We start from the raw sequence: 26955 nt of genomic DNA on the forward strand, positions 1-26955 counted from the left end.
CTGCGTCTAAAAGATGTGTCTGAAATAATCAAACGACGTAGCTGTTAAATTAGGACACTTATTCACAGAGATGAATACATTTCGGATGTACCTATACAGTCAAACATTCAACAAATATAATTAACACGATTGGGAACGGCACAGAACGCGGTAAATGTGACGATGAAAGGTCAATAACTTTAATTGCACAGATTACAAGGGAGGGGAACCAGTTCCGAGTTCCAGAACCAGTTGCAACCGGCGATTACTCCGCTGGAACTGGGTAAAAATAACCGCTTTAATGTTGACACGCGATTATAGTGCAGGAAGACAAAACTTGGACAAAACATATAAATGTCTGCTGGATTGATTTAACGCCTGTAAACTGGCTGGTCAAACAACATGCGTGCTGAAAACTAAACTACTGAATACTCAGGGTGTACAGAAATGATGACTAACACATACACAAATTTGTGTTACTACTGTACTTGTATTTCCCTTATTTTTCATTTCTCCCCTAAACGTTATATAAGGAGTAGTTTATCGTGTTGTCGTCTATTGAGTCTATTGTTTTGTTACTTAGTAGGCTAGTTATAAATATAAATCAATTATTTTGAGGATATCTTTCTTATGCCTTAATCCTGTTATTCTGTTTGTGTTATATTGTTTTTTACTACTAACATACTGGACTCAACTTAGTTGTCACACAGAAGCCATGCATTTGTCCTGTACAAATAAATAAATGATAATTCAAGGAGAAAAACACCAATTTCTGTGTTTGTTTAGGATTATATTCAACGATTACATTCAATATCCAACCAATACTCAGCGATTTAAATATTGGGCTTTTTTAGCAGTCGTGGTATTTTTTTATTAAAGTAGTGCCACGGAGTTTAGGAAAGTTAAGTAGACATCTCGTCTGCATGAATCTGCGGTAGCCAATGTCTTTTCCAAACTGAAAATAGTTTAAGAAGCCACTCGCAGAGAGGGATGCAGTCTAAAAATCTTTCCTACCTTATTTCTTGCTACTGTGATAGTACGTGAATATGTGGGTGACATCGAAGAAGCTAGTTAACAATACGCTGTCTTTATAGATACTATCACTTGCCTTATAATTCCACTTCATTTTATTTGTACCATAAATAACAGATAGTTCAAATTTTGCAATCAAAATAAAATGTACTATATAAATGCTTACAGGTTTTAGAGTTTTACGATTATTGATTTTTATAAATCAATTTTACGTTGTGTAAATAAGACACTGTAAATCCATTTTAGATACATGAGAGGATAATAATAAACTACGCAATTTAATAACAGTATGATCTGCGACAAAGAGCAATTAAAACGGCATGAGCAGTCTGTACGCGTCGAGATTTTATCGATACTTGATTCTCATTCTCATTATTCGGACGATGAGCTCCTTTATTGCAGAAGCGGCGTTTGGCGTGAAGGAATTTTAAAAACTTTCGATATTAAGATTCATTGTTCGGATGTAATTTGTAACCGATTGATTACAGCTTTGACTTCGGTTGGAGGCTTTCTTCCTGTTTAGTCTGAAGACAAGTTTTAAGTGTTTCATGTCAAACAAGTTTCGATTTACTTTATTGAAGCAAAGACTTTCAGTAAGAACTTATATAAAGATGGAGTAGGGTAATTACCCAAACCGGGATGGTTTTTAGTCCTCTTTTTGCAGGATAGTTTTTAAACATTGCCATTTGTAACTAAATAATACCTAACAAAAATGCCACGTCATTATTTTTACAAATGAACAAAATGGTTGTTCCAAAGTTTTATAAGAACGAAAGTCTATATTACGTCGTTAATCGTTCCTTCGGTACAGTTTAAAAGTCAGAAAGTCTCAATCTGTACTCTAGCCTGTTTTTGTGTTAGACGTACATAAATATGTGTTAGGTGTTTGAAACATTAGCATTAGAAAACTACATTCACTGAAGGTATATTGGTGATGTCTTCACATCAAAATATGTACAGGGCTGAAATGGATTTGTACAAACGAAATAGTACATCTTACATCTTAATATTTTCCAAAGTAGTTATTTTAACGATATTTTTTTAAAATAAAAAAACTAACACACTTTGAATTAAATCCATCTATTTAGTTCATTTTATTGGCAGTGTCATGTCTCCCCCGTGGTTCTACTTAATGCATTGAGCTCCTTGATGTTTGGTTTCTACTTCCACCCAATAACATATGATTTGAAGTCAGTTGCAGGCGATCGTGTGACCAACTCCCCACAGCGATGATCTTATTTCACCAGCTGGTTGATTAGTTGTGCAAAACAGCTGATCTACTTTGGCAATAATAAATAACCAATCAGCGGGCGAGCTGGGTTAATAAGTCGTTTCGTATCTTGTTCCAGACTTTTGGCACGAATACGCTAATAACTCGTCATATTTACAACTGCAGGAGACTCGACTGGGTTTATCCACGGTTTAGGTGTAATTTAGCCATCTTTCATCATTTGGGCGCCTAAAGGCGAGTTTTTTGTTCAAATGTTTTATGTCTTAATTTTAAAAGAATTACATAGCGAAAAACATGCTTTCCTTGGAATCCTTATGGATTAGCTGAAGACAAATATACATGTATGCACGTCGTAAGGTAATTTTAAAATTAATCTGACTCCATAGAAATTAAAATGATCCACTCTTCTCCTATGCTGTATGACGAAGCATGGTGTTACATTATTATTACTTGGTAGATTTCAAATAATATTTATTTATCCATGTCAAGGCACTTGAGGTTTGGCTTACCGATCACTAAATCACACGTAACGTGCCTAATATTTCAAATATTATTTGCTTAATTGAAAAAATGCATTCTATTTTTAAAAGATGCCAGCAAGACTAGACGGTCATTTTGTTCTACGTTAACTGCACAATAATGTAATTGTAGGTTCAATTTGATTTTCTCGGTAGTCTAGAAATACATTTTGGATTAGATGCATCTCCTTGTTATAGTTTAAGGAAAAACCCAGACTCTAGGCAAAAATGTATTTAATCGGGTGTTTGAAAAATATATACGTTCGATTCTGTAGTGCTTGCCTCGTATTGTAACTGTATTTTTAACGTAAACGTGTATTTCTGTAAATGTAAAATAAACTAATAAACATTGTAAAATATGGAGGATCATGTTCCTAAAACACTAAATAACTGAAAATAACTAAATAACATTAAATACACTGTGTTTAATTTATTTAAAAATTGCTGTGTCAATGTATCGTAATAGAATAGAATGTACACAAAAGAATAGATCAAATACAATAGATTGGAAGAGAACGTATAAAATAGATGTGTAGAAAAGATAAAAAAGATTGAACTGATTGAATAACAAAAGATGATTTGATGAAAATTGAAGATTGAATTCGTATTGGTACATATAAAATGTTGAATAGATGGAATTGGATAGACATAGATGAAGAAAACGTAAATTCATGAACACATAGAATATAATAGAAAATGTCATCTAATCGTGCCTCTCAAACTATCCTAAATATGTTTGAATATTATATTTATATCTATGCCTAAGCGTATATTTATATCTGGTCTGATCTGATGCATCGTCCGTTATCGCCGGTCGGTAATAGGTCGGTCTCAGCTGACGTGTGACAGTTTACCGATATAATCGCCTGCATGGCTGCATGTTGGATGACGAGCGCAGCTAGTGGATAACTGCCTAGAGGTGACACTTGGAGGCGGGGCGTTGGCCTAGGTCGGTGTAAAATATGTTGTCAAAGGCGTCAGATCAGTATTGAAGAGATAGCTTGTAGTCGAACATTGCTCGAAGTGAAAAACTAAAACTGACATTTTCACATTTGACATAAGCAATCACCACTGAAACGATCGAATGACATTTTCAGCAGGAATATTCATTGTCAGGTCATAACTGAAAATACTAAAACTATCCATAATTCATTTTGTTATTATTTTTTGTTCGACCTAGGCACGGAACGGTTCAACTCAGTTCCATAAAAAATGTAATTTCTGATTTCTGTCTACTACCTCAACCTTTTAACCAATCAAAACTGAAAGGGCTGCTCATAAATCTAAAGAATCTTTTATGTTAAAACCAACACAGTAACAAAAACTAAGAGAAACCCAAATTGTATACTTCTGTAGGCTATATCGTAATTTGTAAGTGGTTCATTCATCAACTACTGTGATATTATATTTTCCTACACAAATTAGCTACAGCTGGACCATTCTGTATCAACAATAATTTTGAATACAAATATACTTCTCATACTATAGTAAAATCTAACGATAGTTTTTATGTATGCTTCATGCTGATGATACGGCCTCTTTAATAACCAGACATAAGTAATAAAATTGCATTCAGCCAATACAAGAGGACGACAAATCTATTATTGGTTTCAATAAGGCAATGCTACAACAAAGCCAGCTGTTAATGTATTGTCGTCGTAACCGTTTCTCTCGCTAGATGTAACAATATTACCTCACAGCCACGATGCGCCATTGTCTAGTGTTACACACAGGTAACATCACTGTATAACGTCACAACTACCGGGGTAACACTAATTGTGTGGTACAGCCTGATTACAATGCTTCCTCTGTTTACAAGTTTCCTGCATGTGGAACGTGCTAGACATTAATACCCCGTCGCCGCAAACCTACAGACTAGGCGAATTACCATTGGCCTGATTCGATTAAAATTGAAATATTTCCAATATCAAGTTTGTTCCAAATTTCAACGAGTACTTGTCGCTGCTACAGGGAAACCAATAAATAGTATTTTTGCCAAAATGCTAAAAGTTTAGTTGTGAAATAATCTATTTGCCGAATGTGAACAAAAAATAACCATAACAAGCCAATCACAGCAGTTGGCTTATACAAAAAAAATAATAATAATACAGTTGGCTGTGCAATTTAATTTCGTTAGCAAGTCGTGTACAATAATGTTTTCTATAAATCAGTGTAAGGACGTTTGAGTGCTAAAGTCTAGGCTTGTATATTAGATTTTATGAGTAGCCTACTTAGGTTTGGTGCTAAAAAGAGAAAAACTTGTTTTCCGTGTAGTAGGTATATATTAGGTAAATATTAGTAATTTCCCAAATTGGATCAAAACATTTCCAAAAAACAAGCAAACTACAACATTTTACTTTTCCTTTACAAATTAAAAATGCCAATTTTTATTTTTTTCCATGACCTTTAATTTTACAATAATGCTTCATAAAATTTATATGTTTTTAAGCTCTACACGATGGGTTCAAACAAAATTTAGACACTTTCATGTTATTAGGGTAAAAAGTCATAAATATTTGCAAATATGTTTATACAAAAAGTTTCATTTCGAATTTGGTTGTCAAGTATTTTTATTCTAAACTACCTGTCTCCTACCGAGTTTAGTATAGTTCTTAGCACACATGTTGTTTGACTAGCCAGTTTATAGACGTTAAATCAATTCAAACTGACATTTACAGTTGCGTTCGTCTTCCTCCACAACAATCGCTAACCAAAAATACAGCGACATTAACAACAGCTGATCGACATAGATGGAACGTCAACCCTCCAATCTAAAATCCATAGCTACAATCAACACCGTAACTTACTGTCCGTTATACAGAAAATTTGTGTAAAATCCGAAAATTCCTTGGCAATAATCTTAACAATTTACGCGAACAGCTTCTTCCGCGTCTACGAGCTGACACTTAAACCTCAATGGGGTTCTCGTATTTTACAAGTTGAGATATCTGGAGATATGGCGGACTACGGGACCGGCTATTTTACGGGTTCTATAAGGAGGCAGGTTGTAAAATGGTCGTAAACCGTGGACCGTACAACGCTGCTCCGCTTCGGCTCAAAAATGTTCTCATTCTCAAACAGAATATTTTAGTAAAGAAGAGAAGTTGAGAACGAACTTTTCAAATACCCAAATTTGTCAGCAAATACCTCCGAATTCTCATTCACAGTCTTAAAGTGACAACAACAATGAAGACAAGCAGTGGATAACGAAACAATCGTAAGGTTTTTATTCAATATTTTCAATAACAGACCTAAGCTTCAGCTAAAATACCATATCATTCTCAAAAATACTATTCGGTTAGGAACGAAAACATTGAAAATTATTATTTTGTTAGGCCTAGTACTTTTCAATTTCATTCATAGTACTTTTCAGTTTTTTTAAATAAAGACGAGCTGTTGGAAACAAAAAAATACGAAATATCTTGTTCTATATATATTTTTAGCTCATTACCTATCTAATCCCCAGAAGAATTCGTCAAATACAGAAAAGCTGTTGAGATAAAAAAACTGAGAAAGTCAAAAACGTTGTTGGTTTTGCAGCTCTCGATCGTTTTAAGTTTTCGTCTTTTTCTTGAGCTTAAAAACCATCTCGAGCCGGCAAAGCCTAATTTTCGGCCCTAGGTACGAAATATACTAATATACTATTACTTACGAACTCCGGAAGGCAATAGTGTAAGGTGTCAACTCACCTGAAAATAAAAAAACACAATCCAATTAAACCCAAAAATGTTTATGGAAAACAATGTGGCTATTACTATAGATAAAACATACTCCCTTAGTCCCTTGTTGCTTAGTCTAAGATATCACACTTATATTTATTTCTCAGATAGCAGAGTTTTCCTTAATCTGCTAAGTCTAACCATTGTCTACTTAACTATTTATTCCAAGAAGGCTCGGCAGGAAATGCACGTAGGATGAACAACTCCGAGGCAGAATTTATTTCTAAGTAGAATACATTGAATCCCACACAAATGTACAGCAGTACAGCACACCTAGGTGACTTATTGAACCACTCAACTCTCGAGTTATCTGTGAATCATATATTACTGCTAAAAGGAGGTGTAACGCACTGCATCAAATATTCATCTCACCCAGGCTTTTATCGATAACACACACTTCGTTTTTGCTTATAAATTCTGATTTCCTAGCTTTAGTGAGTGTTATATATACTTCCGTATGAATCTATCACATAGAACATTAAAAACAAGTCTCTCAGGGGTTATCAAATATGACTTGCCATTTAAGTTGACTTCTATCGATATATGTACATGTAAATTAAGGGTAGTGTGAATTCAAGGCTATTTTTAAATTACACTTGTTATCAAGGACTACTTTTTACCGAGGGCCTTGTTCACGAAACCCCCCTGTATAAGAATTTGCAACCACCGTTGTGACCAATAGTAATTTTCACATATTCTCCAAAAACTTATTGAAATTATTATTTAAGTTTACGCAACAAAAACAGTTTGTATTTTGATTATAACTAAACTACATCTTTAAAAATCACCCTTCTTATTCTGATGTGTGATTGACATAGGTAAATTTGTAATTTTTATTAAAATATATCACAAACTAAATTAGGTTCACGATTTAATATCATTAATACATTCTTACTAAAACTGTAACTATCTTAAAAAGCTTTAAGATGAACATAGTTGTTTTGAACATTCCGAATAATCAAGCTATTAGCAAAGTTTTCTTGCATACAAGCCAAACTTATTGTAAAAAGGAGCTTTAATTTTTCTGTTGATACAGCAATGCCACTTAGGTGTACGTATTAAGCTGAACATGTGAAAGCAAGTATTTAATGCAGTGAAACGATCCTTGTGGTTTTCTTACCGACTAATATCAGCTATTCAACTAGCAAGGGCTAAACCTAAAAAATTAAAGACTGCTTGTATAATTTTCATTTTTAACTCAGGTCAGTGTCGACTACTTAGGATCGAACTGGCAACCTTCTGACTATCAGGCGGGCGATGTAACACCACTTGAGTAATTTAATACCACAATCTTCTATATATATAATACGCTAAGCCGATTTTTGTGAACAGAACTCCTCCCTCATTTTTTGACCGATTTTGATGATTAAAGTGTCAAAAGAATTGCCCTGATCTGTAGTTTTGCAAAGTGTTTTTCGTTTTTTGATATCTTTATTAGTTTGGGCAGGATCTTCCATCAAAGTTGGGTTTTTTCCCATAAGATTAACATGGTGGAATCAAAATATTTAATTGGAAACTTTGCCTCCTCTAATTTGAGAGAACGGATGGGCGTAGAAACTTGGTAGAGGTGTCCAAAGAAAGGTCTTGGTCTGTAGATGAGTTATCAAAAGAAAAACTAAGTAAATTAGCTTAGGGCTCTGCCCCAGAAGCCTTTAAAGATCCCTCCACAGATTTGATTACATTTTGGTCAGATGGATAATACTTTTTAATAAAACAGCTGGTAATTTTAAAATTGTATTTTAAACAACACACATTTATTGGGAGTTACTGAGTTGTCCAAAAGAAGTATTTGCAATGTTATTTTCTTATTTTAAAATTGATTTTCTTTTGTATCATGTCATGTTTTGCAATATAAAGTTCTTTTATGAAATCAGTGGAAAATCCTTTTATCACAATAACTCTTACAATTATTTCTTATTGATCATCTTATATCTATTTTACGTGTTGGTGTATGCCTTTTTAACACCTTATTTTCCCTATATTTTATCATATTATTCTAGACAGATCATCATAGTTTCATAAGATTAATGTCATACATGCTTTCAATCATTGGAAAAATCTTCGATTGTGTAATACAATACAAAATAATACAAGTGCAGAAGGGCACGGTGCCCATTTGAGCCGTGTCCATATTTTGTTAATTTAATAGTGGTTAACAGCAACTGGATAAAACATTTTACAATATTTATGTAGAAATATGTGCATGATTTAGAAAGTCATTAAGCTGGAAAACTGCAATATACTGCAGATAGGTTCAGATAGGTTTTCAGATAGGTTACTTCGATGTATTCATTCAGCTTAGTGAAAACATATATATATATATGTATAGAAATAAGAACTTGAACCCTTAGAGAGCCTTTGAATGTTATTAGACTAACAAAAAGGTTTGTACATGTTGACTAGCGCTACTCTGCAACAAAAACCATTTAATTGATCTCTAAAACACATATTCTTAAAGTACACTGAGCAGCAGCCTAAAAAATCTATGTAACTTACCCATATAATATAGTTACAAAATGCTCAAACTCGCATTGTGACATTTTTATAATTCGGCTTATATTTCTCCAACATAAAATTCATTTGCAGAAGAATCTTATTGTGCTCTTGCCGTTTCTAATAACATCCAAACACAGAAACCTTGCCTAAAATGGTACCTATCTTGACAAATTTTTTACAGTGGCCTATATTACGGACCATGGCCCACTGGGTTGGTAACATTATTGAAAATAACACGACATTTTGGCTATAAAAATGGCCCAATGAGTAAATACTATCGAAGCAGCTATTGTCATGACACTGACAGAAAGATCATATTCCTCTTTAACTAGATCACATCATCATTTATAAGATACGTTGATTAACAATGCATGTAAACATCAATATTTACGTAACAGCCAATTTACATTATTTTTAGCATATAAATGAGGAGGCCCCTAACAGTTCAAGAATAAAAGCCAACTTCACTTCAAGTATATTCAACTACACCTAACATTCCGTAGAGAGATTATATGATTATATTGACAACTTGATGTAACTGATAAGGCTGAGACAACTTACTGACATCCCCCATGTCAAGGAATGGCAGGTTAAACAGTAACCCCACAACCAATTTCTTAAAACTGTGCTAGAGGGTTATTCATTGGCACAGAAGTACGATATGAACTGACGCGACGTGACGAAGGAAAAATCAAACTTGCACTGTAATGGATGTACCTCCCTTTGAAGTTAGAACGTGTCTTCATAACAAACAGATTGTTTTAAAATAAAATCATAGATTAATTCGCATAACACTGATGAAATCACGGGAGTGTTTAACTACAAAATATCCACCAATACGATTTTAATACTAGGTATTTAAAGGTTCTTCCAAAGGAAGAGATACCAGATAGCATACTCACAACTCCGATGACGTACAGTATGGGAAATATTTTATTCGTGGAATGATCAACAATATTTACTAACTAACGCAATTAATGGCATTATTGTTTTTACACTTATTAATATTCAAACAATGCTAAATGCTCAAAATATGTGTAATTTCACTCAATTTATCGCAGTTAGATTAGTTAGCGTAAGCCTTTAAAGTAACCGTCGATTTCGACGGGTTTCACCTAGTGGTTAATAATATAGATGGGTTTTATTGTTGAGCAAAACAATGATAGCTCGACAATAAAATGCAATTGCACTGTGTTTTAACATCCCCTTGGTGAATCTAGAGCGGGGCACGTGGCCCCAGGGGGTGAAGTGAATTATTGTCTCCATCTTGGCAAACTCACAATCTCATTGTGTGTCGCGCACTGGCTGGGCATTGGTTTATATGTGCAGGATCAGTACGAAATCAGAATCAGATATGAGGAATTACCAAATATATAAAAATCCATTTTCACATTATTTAATACTCTATAAACTCATCGTTGTAGTTGTTGGATATTCTAAGTAATATAGAAAGAATTGTCCTGTTCAAATATCCAATTAAGATTTTCTAGAAAGCGGATCCGCTCAGTCGGACATAACGAAGCCATAATATAAACAATTATAATTTCATTCGCGTCGGACTGTTTACTACCCATTTGTAACGACTGACACAATTAAAGAAAGTAAAAAACTTACCACAAATGTCAATTTGATAACAAGTTAGATTAATATTAAAACTAATGTCACACAATACATAAACATCTTGATGTGAAGCCTATTCCACTGTCACTAATGTCTAATAAATTTGTATAAGCGAGTAGTCGTGGTTAGAGCGCAGGACATTATATCTTGGGAGTTCCGGGGTCAAATACAGCAAATCACCAATAGGGTTAAATAGCGTTATAACACCTTGAACAAAATGGTTCGAAGCCCATCTCTTTGCTGCAGGTTAACCCATAAAAAAAAGTTTCCCCAGGTGAGTAAACTCTACAGAGAAAAGCAGGATGATGATGACGATAATAAACAGTAGCACAATACTAAAATCCCGATTGAATTCCCATAGTCACTCAACTATATCACAGAGGTAGCCTAATTATAACAGGATGATTTCTAACTGTGCTTTAGCTGTGTCTTCTCGTTGAGATGTCAGAATTGGAAATATTAAAATCCCTGTCAGGGCAAACCTGCTGACTACTAAAAAAAATAGTACGCGGACTCCCATATGTATAATTTGATTTTTACCAAAACATTTCCTAGCACTGTGTTCAATCACTACTTCAGTTAGATGATACAAGGAATGTAGTGAGGAGTAATGAGGATGGATGCAATACCTTCCTATGAAATAAATCAATTTCTCAAATTTGGTCGAAATATATGCATAAACAAGCAAACTACATCAGTGTATTGATTCTCCATAAATATAACATGGGTTTACATGCACGGTTTGGGATTTTTTCGTGGCCATTAAGCGTTGAAGAACGAAGGCTTTAAAACATATAGGTAATTTAGTTTCAAGATTCACATAACTTTTAAGAAGTAAAACATTTATGATCAGGAACCAAGAATGGGAAACCCTAATTTTACCCTCAAAATCCGTATAAAAACCACACAATAGTTCGATCGCAACTCATTGGAAAAAACGAAGGTTTTAAAGACTATACTAAATGTCACCAAAATCTATTTTTACTCTAAATACCTATCTTATAAAACTTAAACGACAGGTCTTTAAATAGTCTAGGTTTTACCATGGCTATGGAATGTATAAAAAAGATGAAAACTATAGACTGCACAACGAGGTAAAAGTAAACCTACAGTTTTCAAGAGTGGCAGGCACAGTAGCTAAATGGATCCATTACAGTAAATGGCAAAAACCGACGCCTCATTCACAGCTTTGCCGCACAGTATTCGCCGCTCTGCTTTGTGAGTTTATCAGAGCTTTTCTGTAAACTGTGCATTTTCCAAGATAATAATATTCCAAATAAATAATAAATAATGTTTAGCCTTAAATAAATACTGGTTATTTAAGATAGCATGGAATTGCTTCCTAGGTAGTATGTCTGGGTAGCCGAATAGTTATAGTGCTCGCCTTCAAATCTGAAGGTCGCTGGTTCGATTCACGCAAGGTCGTTTCCAGACCCAGATGCCATTCGTCAATGGGATATGAAATAATGAAGTTACCCAACAAAAAAACCAGATTCCCTTACTGAAAAATTACGTTTTGCATTACTGAAAGAAAACACAAAGCAATACGAAATATATAGAAATACAAGAAGTAAAAATGCCTGCTTGTGATTGTATTTAATTAAACCAAATTAAGTTTTTATACAACACTAACTTACTATAACTTGAGACAACAAAAGTTTTTTTAATTAAACACAAGACGGACGCAGTTACTCAGCTGCTGGTTAGGTGGAACCTCGGCAAACTACCGTCAAAGAGTTAACTTGAGGTTGTGGTAAGGTTCCCGGTTGTTTGTCCATCAAGATTAACTAACTGTTGGCATAAATAACTTTCCTAAACTACTTTAGGGTGTCCTGAAACTCCCTGATTTTCTCTTCTAGATTGGCTCCTTTCGTCCAAAAAAACAGAGCTATGCTAAAAGTATGGACTCTAAAAACTGTGTAATTTGCTGTCTAGATCTGTTGGCAAATATTACTTTTTCCCAAGAAAATTAGGGTTTTAATGTTAACAACTTACTTAATTCTTACAAAAATTCAACTAAATTTAAATATTTCAGGTTGTAATTATCACAGGTTCGCTTTGGCAAGGGAAAGGCTAGAAAGGCATAGTTTTTAACATACTTAAAACTCATAAAAAGTGTCTAAACTATAATTTAAACGGATTTTATGTAATTAAAGGTTTGATTGCCAAATCAAACTTAAGGATTTTATATTTTAAAAAATTCAAGAGTTTCGAGAGCAAAAAAATTAAAAATTGTTTTACCTCTATATGATTACGCATTTTCTTTAGTTATGTCACAATTTGTAGCACACCTGAAGTAAATATAAAGGTTACATTTAGATGCGATAATATCAAATGAAGTTGTAATAAATATTGTTGAGCGGATCCAAAATCAAATAACATTGAACGATACAACGTGAGCAACAGCTATCGATGGAATTGACAAGTTCCAATAAATAGAAGAAGGCCAGAGACTATCCAATAAAGAAGGACGGTACGACGCAAACCAATTTTCTTTCATTCTCTCCTATTCCTATTGTGCAACACTGGCCTACTGGACCTATTCCATTAACTCTCAAGGTTTACAATACCTTTAAGAGTGACGCAGATAAAATAAAGGTTATATCGTAATGTATTAAATAGATAAAATTGTGTTTATACAGTTTATGATATATTATACCGCTGGTACATTAGATTTTTTTAATTGGTCTTGTACTATGCTTAAGATGACTTATATGCATTTGTTTTGCCATTCTTTAACATTTATTTGAATACAGCGGAGTTTAGTTTCTCGGGTAGATTCTTCCAAAATATTATTGTTTAAGTCTGGCAGAATCTCGCAGATTGCCTGTAAATAGGTACAGCAGGTCTAAATTAGTTTCTTACAGTCTTCGCAAACAGAATCAGAATCTTATCGTCAGTAAATATTTTCACAAAATGTAATAGACAAAGTAAAAATACATTATTTTTTTGTAATACAAATAAGTTACACAATTTAAAAAGTGATAGGTACTGACGTAAAAAAAGAACAGTAACAACTTTTAACAATTTGAGTACCGCATAACAATGGAGATTACTACAGAACCAACCAAGAATAAACCATGATTTAAAAAAGAGCAGATAGTTCCAGGGGTGAAAATTCTTAAATAAAGTAAAACATTGACTACAAAAATTACTAATCCAGAGGTAATACTGTACATCCTTTCTGGAGATTCCTTCATCGTCATTGAACCTCAACGGTTAACTCAATTCAAATGTAGACATAACGGGTTAAATGTAAAAAACTACCATTTAGTTTAGTGTGTACTACGACGCACCAAACGATTTAGTATCCGAAACAGACGTAGTGCAGCATTACCTATGGATTGCGAAGACAGTAAGAAATTAGTAGGCTATATCTTCCAAGATAGCTGATTTATTTAACAAAAACGCGTGTTCACGGCAACAATTCTGTCCAGATTCCACTATTTGAGTTTACCTTTGAATAAAAAACATAATTTCACTCGCAGCACTTATAAACTTTACCTCATAAAGGACGAGCGTCAAACCTTACTTCTCTAAGGAATTTCACAAACGAACCCCGTTTTACATCAAAGTACTTTTCAACTTATCTTCATGCAAAATCGACCCACGTCCATCAACATATTAAGAACGCGATGACGCGACGAGGCGACCGCCTACAGCGTGATATTTACTTGCCCATTACCCGCGCCGCGGATAAGTTGATCGGTGCTCCGTTATATTCCCGCTTAATTAATTCCCTCGGCGGTCATTTCCGCGGGTAACTCTTCTACCATTCTCCAGACTACTCGTTATTCTTACCTGTCTTGTTACCTTGGGACAATCTTTAATTACAGATCGGGAAGCTGTCTGCTTGTTGAAATAAATCGAAGTCGCGCGTTGTTTGTCGATTGCCATGTTGTTTCTGAGAAAAACGCGTTTTGCTTGAAAATGTATCATTTGACTGAAAACTACTACGATGAACCTTTAAGTGTTGTAGAACTTGAAAGATCTCAGTGAGTATCAAAGTTACATGTTATCGTACAAAGAAATCACAGCGATCTTATAAATCCACATGCGTTCTGATAACCCTGAAGACAGTTTCAGGTATATTTTCATCCGGTGTATTTAAAGTGTTTTAAATTTACGATTCGTTCATCGAAGTTCCACTAAATTTTAAAACCAAGTATCAAGTGGCATGACAAGGAAACTATTGAGTTCTCTGATATAAGAGCCAAAGAGTAAACCACAAAATAATTGTAAAATCTACTCCAAAATAGAAGAGAAACATTTAGACAACACCAACGAGTTCTCTGCACATACCGAACATCAAACTCAAATCAAAATAAAACTTCATATGTTACAATAGGATAATAAGAATACAACAACAACAAAGAGACGAAAATAGAAAATATTAACAGTCGTTTCATACACTTTGCAGCAATCCATCCAAAACATCCAATATTCTCGTTAGTTCAACGACCCGTTCGTCTCGAAGACCAAGAGTCGACCGCATGTTAACCGTGGAAGGCTACCTTCTATTTCAATAGGATAAACTTTACTTGCAGTTTCTAAAGTCAATGTTCTCCCCGACTGAAGACATCATCAATCAACACACGTTCAACGCCGGAAATGCAAAGAGAGAGCTTGGCGAAGTGAGATCAAGTTCATACATTCACCGGTCAAGCTCACAAATGCCAGCTGCTTATCAATTTTCTCTAACAGCTGCCAGTCTAGCGCGTGGTTGCACTTTATGCAATGGCTGTTCTTCTGCTGCATTTCCTAGTCACTGCCAACATGTTCTCTATCAGATCATTAGTCTCTGGCATGCGTCCAGTCAACAGTGATACAAGTCTGACGATTCAAAAGCAAAAGATTCTGATGGAAACTGTTTAGCTAAATTGATTCTAGCTTTTTGATGGTTCCTGCTAATAAGGGTCACGGGACCCAGCTGTGCATAGCTATTGGACTTTCAATGGTCTTAACTACAACTCGCTGGTCTTTTAAATCAACTATCCTGGCTAATGGAACAGCTGATCTTAGTAACAAAACTACACAGATTATCTCACACCATTCCACACACATCCATCACTCCCCCCTAGGTGGCACCATCTTAAATTATAGTAATAACAAAGCTACACTGATGTCTCTACACTCAGGTTTTGATTGTGTGATGTATAGATTTACAGACAATGGACAAAACCATAGTCTCCTCTAAGGCCGCGGCGTTGGTGTGTGGCAACGTCGCACCGGCCGGCCTATTGACATGGTGATACAGCAATAACAAACGTGTAAACATAAACACTGCGCAGAGGCTCCATTATGAATTAGTGCAACAGCTGTTTCAGTAGGCCGGTACCGCGGCGTTGCCACATTTATCTCGCTGCTGCCTTTTTGTCCAAAGCTTTCTGATGACTTGCTTGAGCTTTGTGGCTATCGAGTTTTTCATAAATGGTATATGTACTGGCTAAAGAATCAGTCTGTTTTTCGTCAGCAAGCAGCTACACATACAGTATCATCATGACATACATTCCACATAAACTAAGAAACCAAGATGGACTCCGAGTTCCAATTTCAAATTTGCATTTGCAACGATTATGATCACCAATGCTAGAGGTGGGTGAATACATTGCTCGCCTTGTTGACAGAAAGTTGTCGGGGAAATCCTGAGAAAAGGTAACCTTTTAAATTTGGAACCGGAGCAGCTTGATCATTGGACTTTCAATAAAATAATGTTGGCTAAAAAAATTGTTAATCTCACTAACAACGATACATAGATCACCCGAGTCAATTGAAACTCATCCTGTACAGTATACCTAATCATTTCAAAATACTGTACACACAAAAAGCAAACTGTTTAAGTGTAAATATTGAAGTAGAAAAGACAACACACCGCAGTTTTCGCTAAGTGAACTATACTTCGTTACATTACTGGTGAACCGCATAGGGGAGTGAGCTGGTCTAGTGGTAGAGCGCGGGGCTTCAGAGCCCGAGGTCCCGGGTTAAAATCCCGCCAACCACCAATGGATGTCATCCATGTGATAATGCCGCCATTCTCTAGAATTAGCCTGAAGTAATGTGTAACACAGTTCCGGGCTAGAACCTAGCGTAATAGTGTGTGAAGGTGGGACAAAAAACACGTGTGCACCGCGTGAAGAAGTTTCGAATCCCCTATCGCAATCTGTTATTTGTGATTGGTCGGATTAGTACCCGTGACTCCCGGGCCCAAGGCTCTGACCACTACCTGGCCAGTGTATTAACGGCACACCCGGTCAGCAGGTCCGGTAGACGGGTGTTTTTACATCCGGCGGCTGTCGGACTAATGTCTCTCGTTTAATCTTCAACCCAACGAAGGCAATTAAAAAATATCTTTCACCACTTCTAAAATAGCTAACAATTCTCGGATTTTTAAACACTACGAGTCTGTTATGATCATGATCAGTTTGCGTGGCAACTAATATGCTAATAACATCAAATCTCGTCTTCTGACAAATTTTAATAAATCCACACTGGCAACATGAACATCGAAAGTACAGTTACAGGGCTTAAGTCAGATAAGAAAGAAAACAACTTGTTTGTTAAAATATTAAATTCGTACAGTTTCTAGTGAAATCACAAATAAAAACAACCATAGTTTGTTAATGTTTCATCGCGGTTTGAAATCTTAATTAAAAAGCAACATTCCATGTTCAACAAAGGGTAATTGTTTTTTGTGACAACAGTAGTTATTGTCATCGTTGACAAAAGGGTGGCGATTTTAACGTTGGGTGGAAATGATTTTAGTTTAAAACTCACGTGCAATTATAGCCTACCTTTGAACAAATATTTATTTAGTTTTTTTCGTACAGTATTAAAAATGTTTTGTTTAGACATTGCTTAAACAAATGTTGTCCTAAAAGGTGTTCTGAAATAGGATCTCAACTAACAAATTTTGTAAAAATACTGAGTCATCTTTTCATTAGAAGATCTTTATCCTTGGAAGCTTTTAATATAGTATTCAGTCTATAATTCGCCAGATAATCCATGAACGTTCGATTCTAGAATTTAAATCAAAATAGATTTGTTATTAGCATTAGACCATTATTCAAAGATGTAATTCAATGAGTTAGTATAAATATTAGAGTTTGGCCACTTCTTTGTGTATTTTATAAAAGGCGTATTTTAAACCCACATAAATGAAAGATGATTGTTGGCTGAGTTAAGCCTTTTGTAAGTTTGCTCATGATCACGATTAGCTGATTAGGTTATGATTGTTGGCTGATTTAAGTCCTTTGTAAGTTTGCTCATGATCACTAATAGCTGATTAGGTTACTATGCAATTATGTCAAACAATAAAGTATGTTAATTTACAGTAAATTGTCCCATGGTTATCGAAGTTTCTTGATGTTAACTATAGTTACTGCAATAGTAATAAAATTTAAAAAATCCACGTTTAAAGTTAAAAATACTCTAGGGTATGCAGTTGTCTGTCATGTAAACATGTTGGACAAATGAACAATACTAACTGTTTCAGTTAAAACATCTGGGAAACAAAATACGAAACGTTACAAAGTTGAATTTACCTTGGTGATCTCGGCGGTTCCCCTCCAAAAACAGTGAACTCCTTGTCAACAAGGACAACCATCGCCTACGAACATTTTCAATAACTACACCACAAGTAATTTGTTATTTGCGTCGCAGCGTTTACCATAATGCGCTTCTAAAAAGGCTGGACGTCCTACAAAAAAAAAATTACACTCACACTACGTATCGCGAAAACGTCTCTAGGTAGTTCCTAGTTGATCCTGGTCACACCAAAGATTTTACCGGTCACATAAGTTGAAAATGATCGCTTCACCGGTGCAGCCGATAGGACACTCCGCGACAGCAGACGACAAGCGGCGACGACGCACTGATCACTGATCAGCTGTTTCTCGCCACCCCGCCACCGCCTTCCCGCCAGATCCAGAGCAATTACTGGACCTCTCGCGCGGAATGCGCCCCGATAGTCTAGTGCTTAGAATTACTTAGGTAATTAGATGCATTTCATCTCTCAGCGCGTACCTAACACCCACTTCTCTAGCGATATAATTTAATTAAGTGAAAGTAAACGCTTCAATTTGTAAACTTTCATATACGTTGCGGCTGACGGGACTCGAATGGAAATCGGCGGTAATGGACCTAAATACATGCATATATTGATGTAAAACGTTTTAATTTGGGGGGTAGTTGTATGTACTACTGTATTAGGAAACATTGAATGTAGTTCAATTGAGCGTCATCGACAAAGTCCGCAAATGTCTATAAACTACAGATTTCAGAAAAATACACTAAGCTTTTTAACTAAGCCAACATAGAACTGCAGTCTGAGGTACGTGATAAATAAAATAATACTTTTTATTATGAGCATACTGGTAGTATATACCCTGTGAGTGGTTCTTTCAACTATGTTGAATTTAAAAAAAAGTGTCGATTAAACAGCTGGTCCATAAGATGAAATGTCGACTCAAGAATCCAAAACGCAATGGTATTATTTTACAACGCATATCTTTTATAATGTAGGCTACATTTGTAAAATAAAGTTGGCCTAGGGGTTGTCATATTTCAGCTTAAAACCCCGCACCTGCCAATGTCGGCAAAATGTGTTATTTTGATATTTTTTATTGAAAATAAATTGCGAATCCTTCTCACTGAAGCGGTATCATATTAGGTTCCTTATGTTTTTAATTGTTAGAAATATCCACATCATTTATCTAGACTTAATTGAACTGGAACTAAAATATACCGGGAGCAATGATACAGATTCTCTTTTTCATTCCCTACTAATCCACAACAATAATACAAAATAAATTTTGTTCTTAGCACACTTTAAACTTACGATGTATCGGTATTTGTTAGGAAATGTCTTCTTAACATACGATATTAGAAAATGCATAGCAACAAGGTCCGAGAACGCTGTCCACTGTGACACCGAGTCCTTTTTATTGCAATGTGGAATTAAACATTGAATTTTCATAGAAACTTTAGAAGCATTTAAAATATGTTTCGAGATGTAGAAGAACCGTATTTTTACGATTAGGAAACGCCCTATGCACCATCAGGGTCTAATATGTATTTTAACCTTGTGTGTAGACCCTCCAACTCTCATCAACTAAACCCATCGGTCCAGGCAATGGAAACCCTCTTGGAAACGTCTCCCCGTCCCCTCGTTCATCCCCCTCCAGGCGACGTACAACCAGTCTTCCATAGTGCGTTCTCAGGCTTCGGTACGACCACAGATAAAGGAACGTTACTTGTGGTACGACTCAAAGCACCGTTCCAATCAAAGATCCGTTTCCGTTCAAAAGCAAGAAGATTGGGATCACCCCTGCAACGACGAGGACGGCTGGCTCCGACACCTAGCGCTTCTCCTCTGGCCCGCTGCCATCTTTCCTCTAGTTGTTTATTTCGGAGGACCTCCGCCTGTTTCCTAGGAGGACCGAGAAGCGTAGTAGCGTCGTAGTAACCAAAACCGGTAATGTACGTAGAGTCGTTCACTATAACAAAGTCTTGAGTTTCGGCTTTCACAGGTAATCGACAGGAACCTCCCCCACTTAAATTTCCAAGAGATGAACATTCCCAAATCGGTGCAAAAACGTATAACAATAACTTATACGAATACTTCACCAAAATTTTACCTTCACATTCATAATGTATTATTTACAGAGTACAGTAATGGCGCATTTTCCTGGACGGTTTACAAACACTCATCGGCACATAAACATTTGCTCTTCACACGCACATGCGCAGGACACGCATCTTGTAGTTAATTAGTATCATTAACACGACACGCTACGATTTGCGTGTAAAAAGGAGGCTAACCATCTGAATGCGTACTTTCCCGCCATCTACTACGCTAGTCTACGAGCTCTGTGAAGTAGTTATAGTAGAGAAGATTTTAAAAGATTGCCCTGAAGAAGGTTTAATTGAGCTTTCGGCCAACTGAAGTAATAAGCAAGGGATTTGAGCTTACACAAAGAATTGTATAAATAATATTTTGAAACACAGCGACCGAACTATTTTTGATTTGTTTTCTTCCCTTGGCTGTTAGGACTTCCTAAATATAAGGCTATAGAAGATGCACTATTGATAAACAAACTTGTGCATGGTACTATCCCATCTATAGAGTGTTTTTCAATTGTTTTAATAAAAAAAACGTTTTATCGGGTGCAAAAACCTACTGCCTGTTTCCGTACTTGAGACCTATTTCAGCCTTGACTGAAAAAAGTAAAATGGCAAAATGGCTTCCCGAAAAAAGTTGTCAACATTCTAATTCTATGTAGTTTAAACACTCTGTAGTTTGAAATGCTCATACGGTTCAACGATAGGAACAATACAGTACCTTGTGGTCGAAGGGTCAGTGACGAACGGGGCCTGTTTCAAGAATAATACCCGTAATTCTGGGATCGTCAGCTGCCCGTGCGCGACGAATCCTTTGACGAACCCGCCAGAATCCCATTTGTCGGCTCCTCATTTTGCATTTCATGTTGCTGGACACCAACGTAAACTTACAATAGGGTGCGGATTGTGAGTTGGATAAGAATTCAAAAAAAGTTAATAAAAATAGAATGTGTCACATAATCGTAGCCAATTGAGTTGAATTTGATACACCACGTGTTCTTCATTTATTATTAAAACGTTTTTATTAGCTCGCTTTCTTGTCCAGTACAAATTTTGCAATCAATTTTATACTAACTTCCCGATGAGCTAGAGACTTTAAACTTGAAACATAGCTCACAAATGGAAGACAATGCAATATTATTTAATTTGATTTTCATATTGCCCATGGGCCCCATGGGCTTGTTTTTATTAACTCGCTTTCTTGCAAATTTTGATACTTCCCGATGAGCTAGAGACTTGAAACGTAGCTCACAAATGGATGACAATGCAATATTAATCATTTAATTTTCATATTTCCCTTGGGCTACGCCCCATGGGCTTGTTTCTATTAGCTCGCTTTCCTACTAATTTTTATATCAATTTCAAACGAAGTTCCCGATGTGCTAGAGACTTGAAATTTAAAACATAGCTCACAAATGGATGACAATGCAATATTATATCATTTAATTTTCATATTTTCCTTGGGCTACGCCCCATGGGCTTTCAAATGTTCCATGTTTACATTTTGAAAGAATGTAAATATATCAATTAATTTAAGTATTTTCTACTTTTGAGTGCGTTAAAAAACGTTTTGTTTTGAAAAAAGTTTTTTATTTATAAATTATTCATACGGAGTTCAATAACCAGCTTGATCGGATAGGAACGAGGTTTTTTAGGGGAAAAAATTGATTTTTCCATTTGCATCCCCAAAATTAAAATTCTGCAATTTCTCTCTGAACTAGTTTTGTAGATAGGCCCTATAAAAACAAGTAAATTTGTATAAATTGAAGCGTTTTTTACACTAAGTATATTTACAGAGAAATGTCAAAAAAGAAATTATGCCTTAGATAAGTTTAAAAAAAAGTTGTTATTCTTTTGGATGTTAAACTGTTAAAATTTGCTTGTTTAGGTCTATGTATAAGCCTACCTATATTTAGATAACATATGGAAATGTATTTACAGTACTTCATTATAAGCTATTAACTTAAGAAGAACATTTGGTAAGAAATGGGGGCTTAGCCCCCATCAAGTAGCCTATATTGGACTTATAAGACCAACAGACCATTATCAAGCCCATGGTCACATACACAGCCCTAGTGTTATAGGCAAAGACAGAGCAGAGTGGATTTCGGAAAACTGAAACTGCTGCAAAGATTGGCTGGCTCTGGGGTCTGTGGGACCATGAACTCCTGCTGACAACTGCACTGGAAGCAATCCTGGAAATGCTTCTGCTGGGGCAGGAAGTCAAGAAACGTGCGGCCATCACAGCCCTCAAGATGAGTAGCAGAGGCGAGTTAAAGGTTCAGCGAGGGATTGGACACCAGTACATAAGGGGTTTACCGAGTATGGATATAGAACTAACAGTGCAAGTGAAAAAATGACCGAAGAGTATGACTTTGAGACTCCCTACAAAGTTGCTAAGAAGTAAGGAACGACTGGCAGCGGCGTGGTCACAATATGTGTTGGGCATACCTTGTATTCTATACAGATAGGCTAGAAGTCTAAAGCAGGAAACCCACTAGTCCGACGCTCTCCGACACGACACCTTCCGTCAAGTCTCCAACACCTTCCGACGCCTTCCGCAATTTTAAGGCATTAACCCATTGGTCCGACAGGCTCCGACGAGAAATACACCACCACTCTAAAGTGCCAGTTACGATGAAACATGTGATCACATACTGTTCACAAGCAGTAGTTAGGGAGCAAATAATGAAAAAAGTCCATAACATTTATGACGATCACTGTTCGTATGAGAGATTACAATGGTCAAGGACCTTCCTAGACCCACCTTGATAATTCCGATAACATTTACTGTACTACAGGGAAATTAGCAAAAAGTACAGTACAAAACGTAAACAATAATACCCCCGTCGCAGCAAACCTGCCGACTAAGCAAATTTTTATTTACCTGAATTGATTTTCAATTAAGTGTATTTATTAACATTAGGTTTTATGAGTACCTAGGATCGCTACAGGGAGGGTAAAAAAGTGTGGTTTTTAGTAAGTATTAATAACTTAGTATAAAATAAAGAAATTTACCAATTGTGATCAAAATATACCCATCAGAAAGCAAACTTACAATATTTTATAAAATTCTCCATAAGAATAACATGGGAATAAAAAAAAAATTCTTTGCATTTTCTCCGTAACCAATAATTGTACAAAAACATCACACTCTTGTGATCACATGTTCCATATCTGTTCCACATATTGTGATCACACACAAAGCTAGACAGTAAATCTAGGCCTGGTGCACGCAGAGTGGAGAAATGACGGATCCGACATCCGACAAGAATGCCCCAGAGAGCAATGTTGTCGTGACGTGTCGGATCGGAAGGTGTCGTGTCGTACTAGTGGGTTACAGTCCGTTTAAAATAATGCAAAGTAATTTTGTCGGAAGGTGTCGGAGCCTTGACGGAAGGTGACGTGTCGGAGAGTGTCGGACCAGTGGGTTTCCTGCTTAAAGGATGGGAGTTTGGGGATGAGGGTGTATGGTAACAAAACCAATCTCCTTAGTCCTGGGACTGCGGCAGTCTTTCAATCGCAGGTCCTGACGATTGAGTGCTGTGCTAAAATCCATCCTGGACAATAACCTGAGGAAAGGGAATATAGGCCTGATACTCTCAAACAGCCAAGTCGCCTCAAAGGCACTGGGGTCTTGTGTGACTAGAGACACAACAAGTAAAGAGGTTTTAAAACACTACCGTAAAAATGCAGAACCAAGTAAAAACCACTTGGGTTCTGGGGCACTAGGTGCATTCGAAGAGTATGAGAAAACGTCGCACAACTTCTAGGTTATGACACAAGCCTGTGAGACTGAGCTGAGGGGTGCAACAAAAGATCAACAGGTCGAAGTAGCCAAGGGTAGGATTAACTCAATTTGAGTGGAAATACTACTGGGTAAATGGAAATATGCATTTTCTGCAGGTAACTTAACATTTAACATTTTAAACATTAGCCTAGTCTTTTAGGACCATACCGGTAACACAGATCCAATTTTATTATAAAGGTTGGTTGGTATATGTAGACCGGTTTTTTTATAGCCTACCTAAGTAAAATACAGTAGGCCTACATACGGTATTTAAAGTAACCCTAGACTCGCCAACACAAGTAGACTTCTACATCACATTGTAAAAGCTTGTTTTGTATGTAGGCTACTTCTAGTTCATGTTGGTGAGACTGAGCACTAGTGTTGATGAAATTTTGTTTCTGTTATTTTAGGGTTCATTTTAGGATATTATGTTTTACTTAAGTTATTAGGCCTAGTCTTATAATCAAGGGATGAACTTATTTTTTCCTAATAAGATCATGTTAAAATATTTAAGGCAAAACCAACAAACAAAATGTTTTTTTCGCTATGGAGTTATTGAAAGCCGCTGAAGGGAGCCTCTCTGGATGAAGATGATGACGTCATTGTTTCTCGCGACTCGCGTAATGAAAATTTGTCTGCCTCTTTCTTTGCTGGCGTGTGGTGTACAGCTATCGGAGTTTGTGGCGTAGTTTAGAGAGGAAAGGGCTATTACTTAAAGAAATAATGGATAGATTTGTGCAAGGTTTCTCGTTATGGTGAACATTTTATGTACCTAGCCTATATGGTTTAGAAGGTGTGGCTTGTAGTTTTCTCAAAAGTTCATGGGTACCTACTTTGGGATTATGTATATGGATTCATTTATTTCATGAAAATTTACCATTGTAGCAAACCGTCATTATCCTAAGTTATGTAGGCCTAGGTAGCTTTTATAGCCTATTTGTTAAATTACCTAGAAACTGTTTATGAAAAAATTTTTTTTTAGGCCGAGGCCGACTTACTTTTACCTAAAAACAATAACAAAAATGAACGGTCACTTGTAGCCTATGCGGCGTTTGGGATATTTCAAGAAAAATATAATAATTTTAACTAGGCTGTAGCCTTTGCTATAGACCGAGCGTTGCAAACATGCGACATCACAAAAAGGCATCACTGCAGGCTTGTGGTTCTCTGTGGGAGTAGACTTCCGTATCTGTTACCAAGAACAACCGAATGAAAATGTCGATCGATTGTAAACCGGTACCTTTTTAAGTCGACATAAAATTTTACTTAATTCATCGCGCCATTGCGTGAAGAAAATGTTTTTTGGAAGACCAAGCGTTTAATTGGATTAGTCATGTCGGCCTATTTATGCTCGTTACTCAAAACCAAACCTGTTGAGAGGTTAGGATGATTAGTAGAGGCCTATACAACTACTAGACATGGAGAAACCGACCAGAAAATGGCTGAATGAGTTAGGCTTAATCCCTATTAGGGGTTGTTATTTAATACATACTTTTAGCCCTTAGGCAAAAGTTTTTCAATAACTTACCAAAAAGCAAACACTAAAACAAGATGAAACTGGCAATGGAAGGCTGGTTTCAATTGGCGACGCTGTGAGAAATGCTAGGATTCCTTGGATCACTAAACTCAGAAGTGGGTATTTACTATGACATTTCTGAGCAATAGTCAATTAAGCAAAAACTTTGAATATCCACTAGAAATGCACAAGAACTTATTTGACACCGATAATATAACAACAAGAACAAGAACGACCACACACCAGTGTTGCCACCGCGTTGCTGCGATTTTACCCTAAAGGCGGGCTAAAATTACCCTAAATTACCCTAAATCTACTTTGAGTTACCCTAAAAATTACCCTAAATGTTAATATTTGCGTTTAATGCTATAAAACATTGTTAAAATCATATAAATCCTACATAAGGTGGTTAATTATACTAAATAAAATTCCAATATCAATCAATTTACGTAAAATTATACTCGATTCTAAAAAACCACCCGAAAGAAGAACAAAATGTTGATATTGATCAGCTCTATCGACTATCGTATAGCGAAAAATATCGAATCAAGAACTATCGCATTTTTTTACTGTATCGACCCATTACTACTGGTTTTGGACAATCATATCTTTAAAATACAGTACGGTACCACCAAAGCTTTAATCTATACATAGTAGTAGTAATTTCTTGACACAATTTGTAAAATAATCCAGTTTAATTCAATTCAGCCACATAATTAAATATCAAACCCAGTAATGAATAATATTTAATATATTATTAGGCCTATAACGTGTTATAGAATCGAATACATTCTAAAACAGATAATTCCCAACTATTAATAAGATCGATTAGGACCCAGACAGCACACTTTCTCCTCAGGACATCCCACGGATATTGCGACAGGATATGCAAGATATCCCATAGTGGTCCTATGGTCAACTTGGGATATCACAGGATATCCACAGGAATGCCTAATGTCCCCGCCCGGGGATGTCCTACGGATAAGCTCACACGCATATCCGTGGGACATCCGAGGTCATCCCAGGGTAGTCTTCAGGACATTCTCAGGACATATGGGACTACTATGGGATGTCCCTGGGATAAAGTGTGGTCTGGGCCTGAACATAAAAAACACAAAATAATATAGATTTAGTATGAAAAGCTTAATTATAAGTTTAGTAAATTGATTAAATAGTTAATAAACACAAATTTTGAAGAAAAAAACGAGAAAAAAGTTTTTGGCCCAGACGGGTTTCGAACCTGGTACCTTCGCCTTGTGAGCCTCTTACCTTACCTCCTGAGCTATCTGCGCTTGTTGATTATGGGTGTTTTCAAGTGGTTAAAGAGTAGCCGACAGTTGCAATGGTCGCAATACTTAAAATATTTTTGATACTACAGTATAGGCTATATATGATTCTGTTTATCTGTTTAGGCCTCAAGTAGTTGAATTGTTTTT

The 26955-nt window shown here is 36.0% G+C and overlaps 1 protein-coding gene across 3 annotated transcripts in view; it reads right to left on the reverse strand.

Annotated features, from left to right (window-relative positions):
- LOC128996006 (WD repeat-containing protein 47) overlaps window positions 1-25756 on the reverse strand; it is a 272428-nt gene extending 246672 nt beyond the window's left edge. Inside the window, exon 1 of one of the 3 annotated variants that reach the window (XM_054421114.1) lies at window positions 25532-25756. Coding sequence is in view for 2 of the 3 variants with exons in the window: in XM_054421112.1 (XP_054277087.1) it covers window positions 18137-18198 (62 nt within the window). In the remaining variant the exon portion in view is untranslated. Of the gene's footprint in view, window positions 1-18136; window positions 18298-25531 lie in introns of those variants that run through there. The other 2 variants (XM_054421112.1, XM_054421113.1) reach the window with 2 other exon arrangements.
- Between the last annotated feature and the right edge of the window lie 1199 nt (window positions 25757-26955).

This window comes from Macrosteles quadrilineatus, unplaced genomic scaffold, assembly GCF_028750875.1.
Source record: "Macrosteles quadrilineatus isolate MER2022 unplaced genomic scaffold, UCM_ALF_1.0 Scaffold_5__1_contigs__length_97177068, whole genome shotgun sequence".
In the NCBI taxonomy this organism is placed as follows: domain Eukaryota; kingdom Metazoa; phylum Arthropoda; class Insecta; order Hemiptera; family Cicadellidae; genus Macrosteles; species Macrosteles quadrilineatus.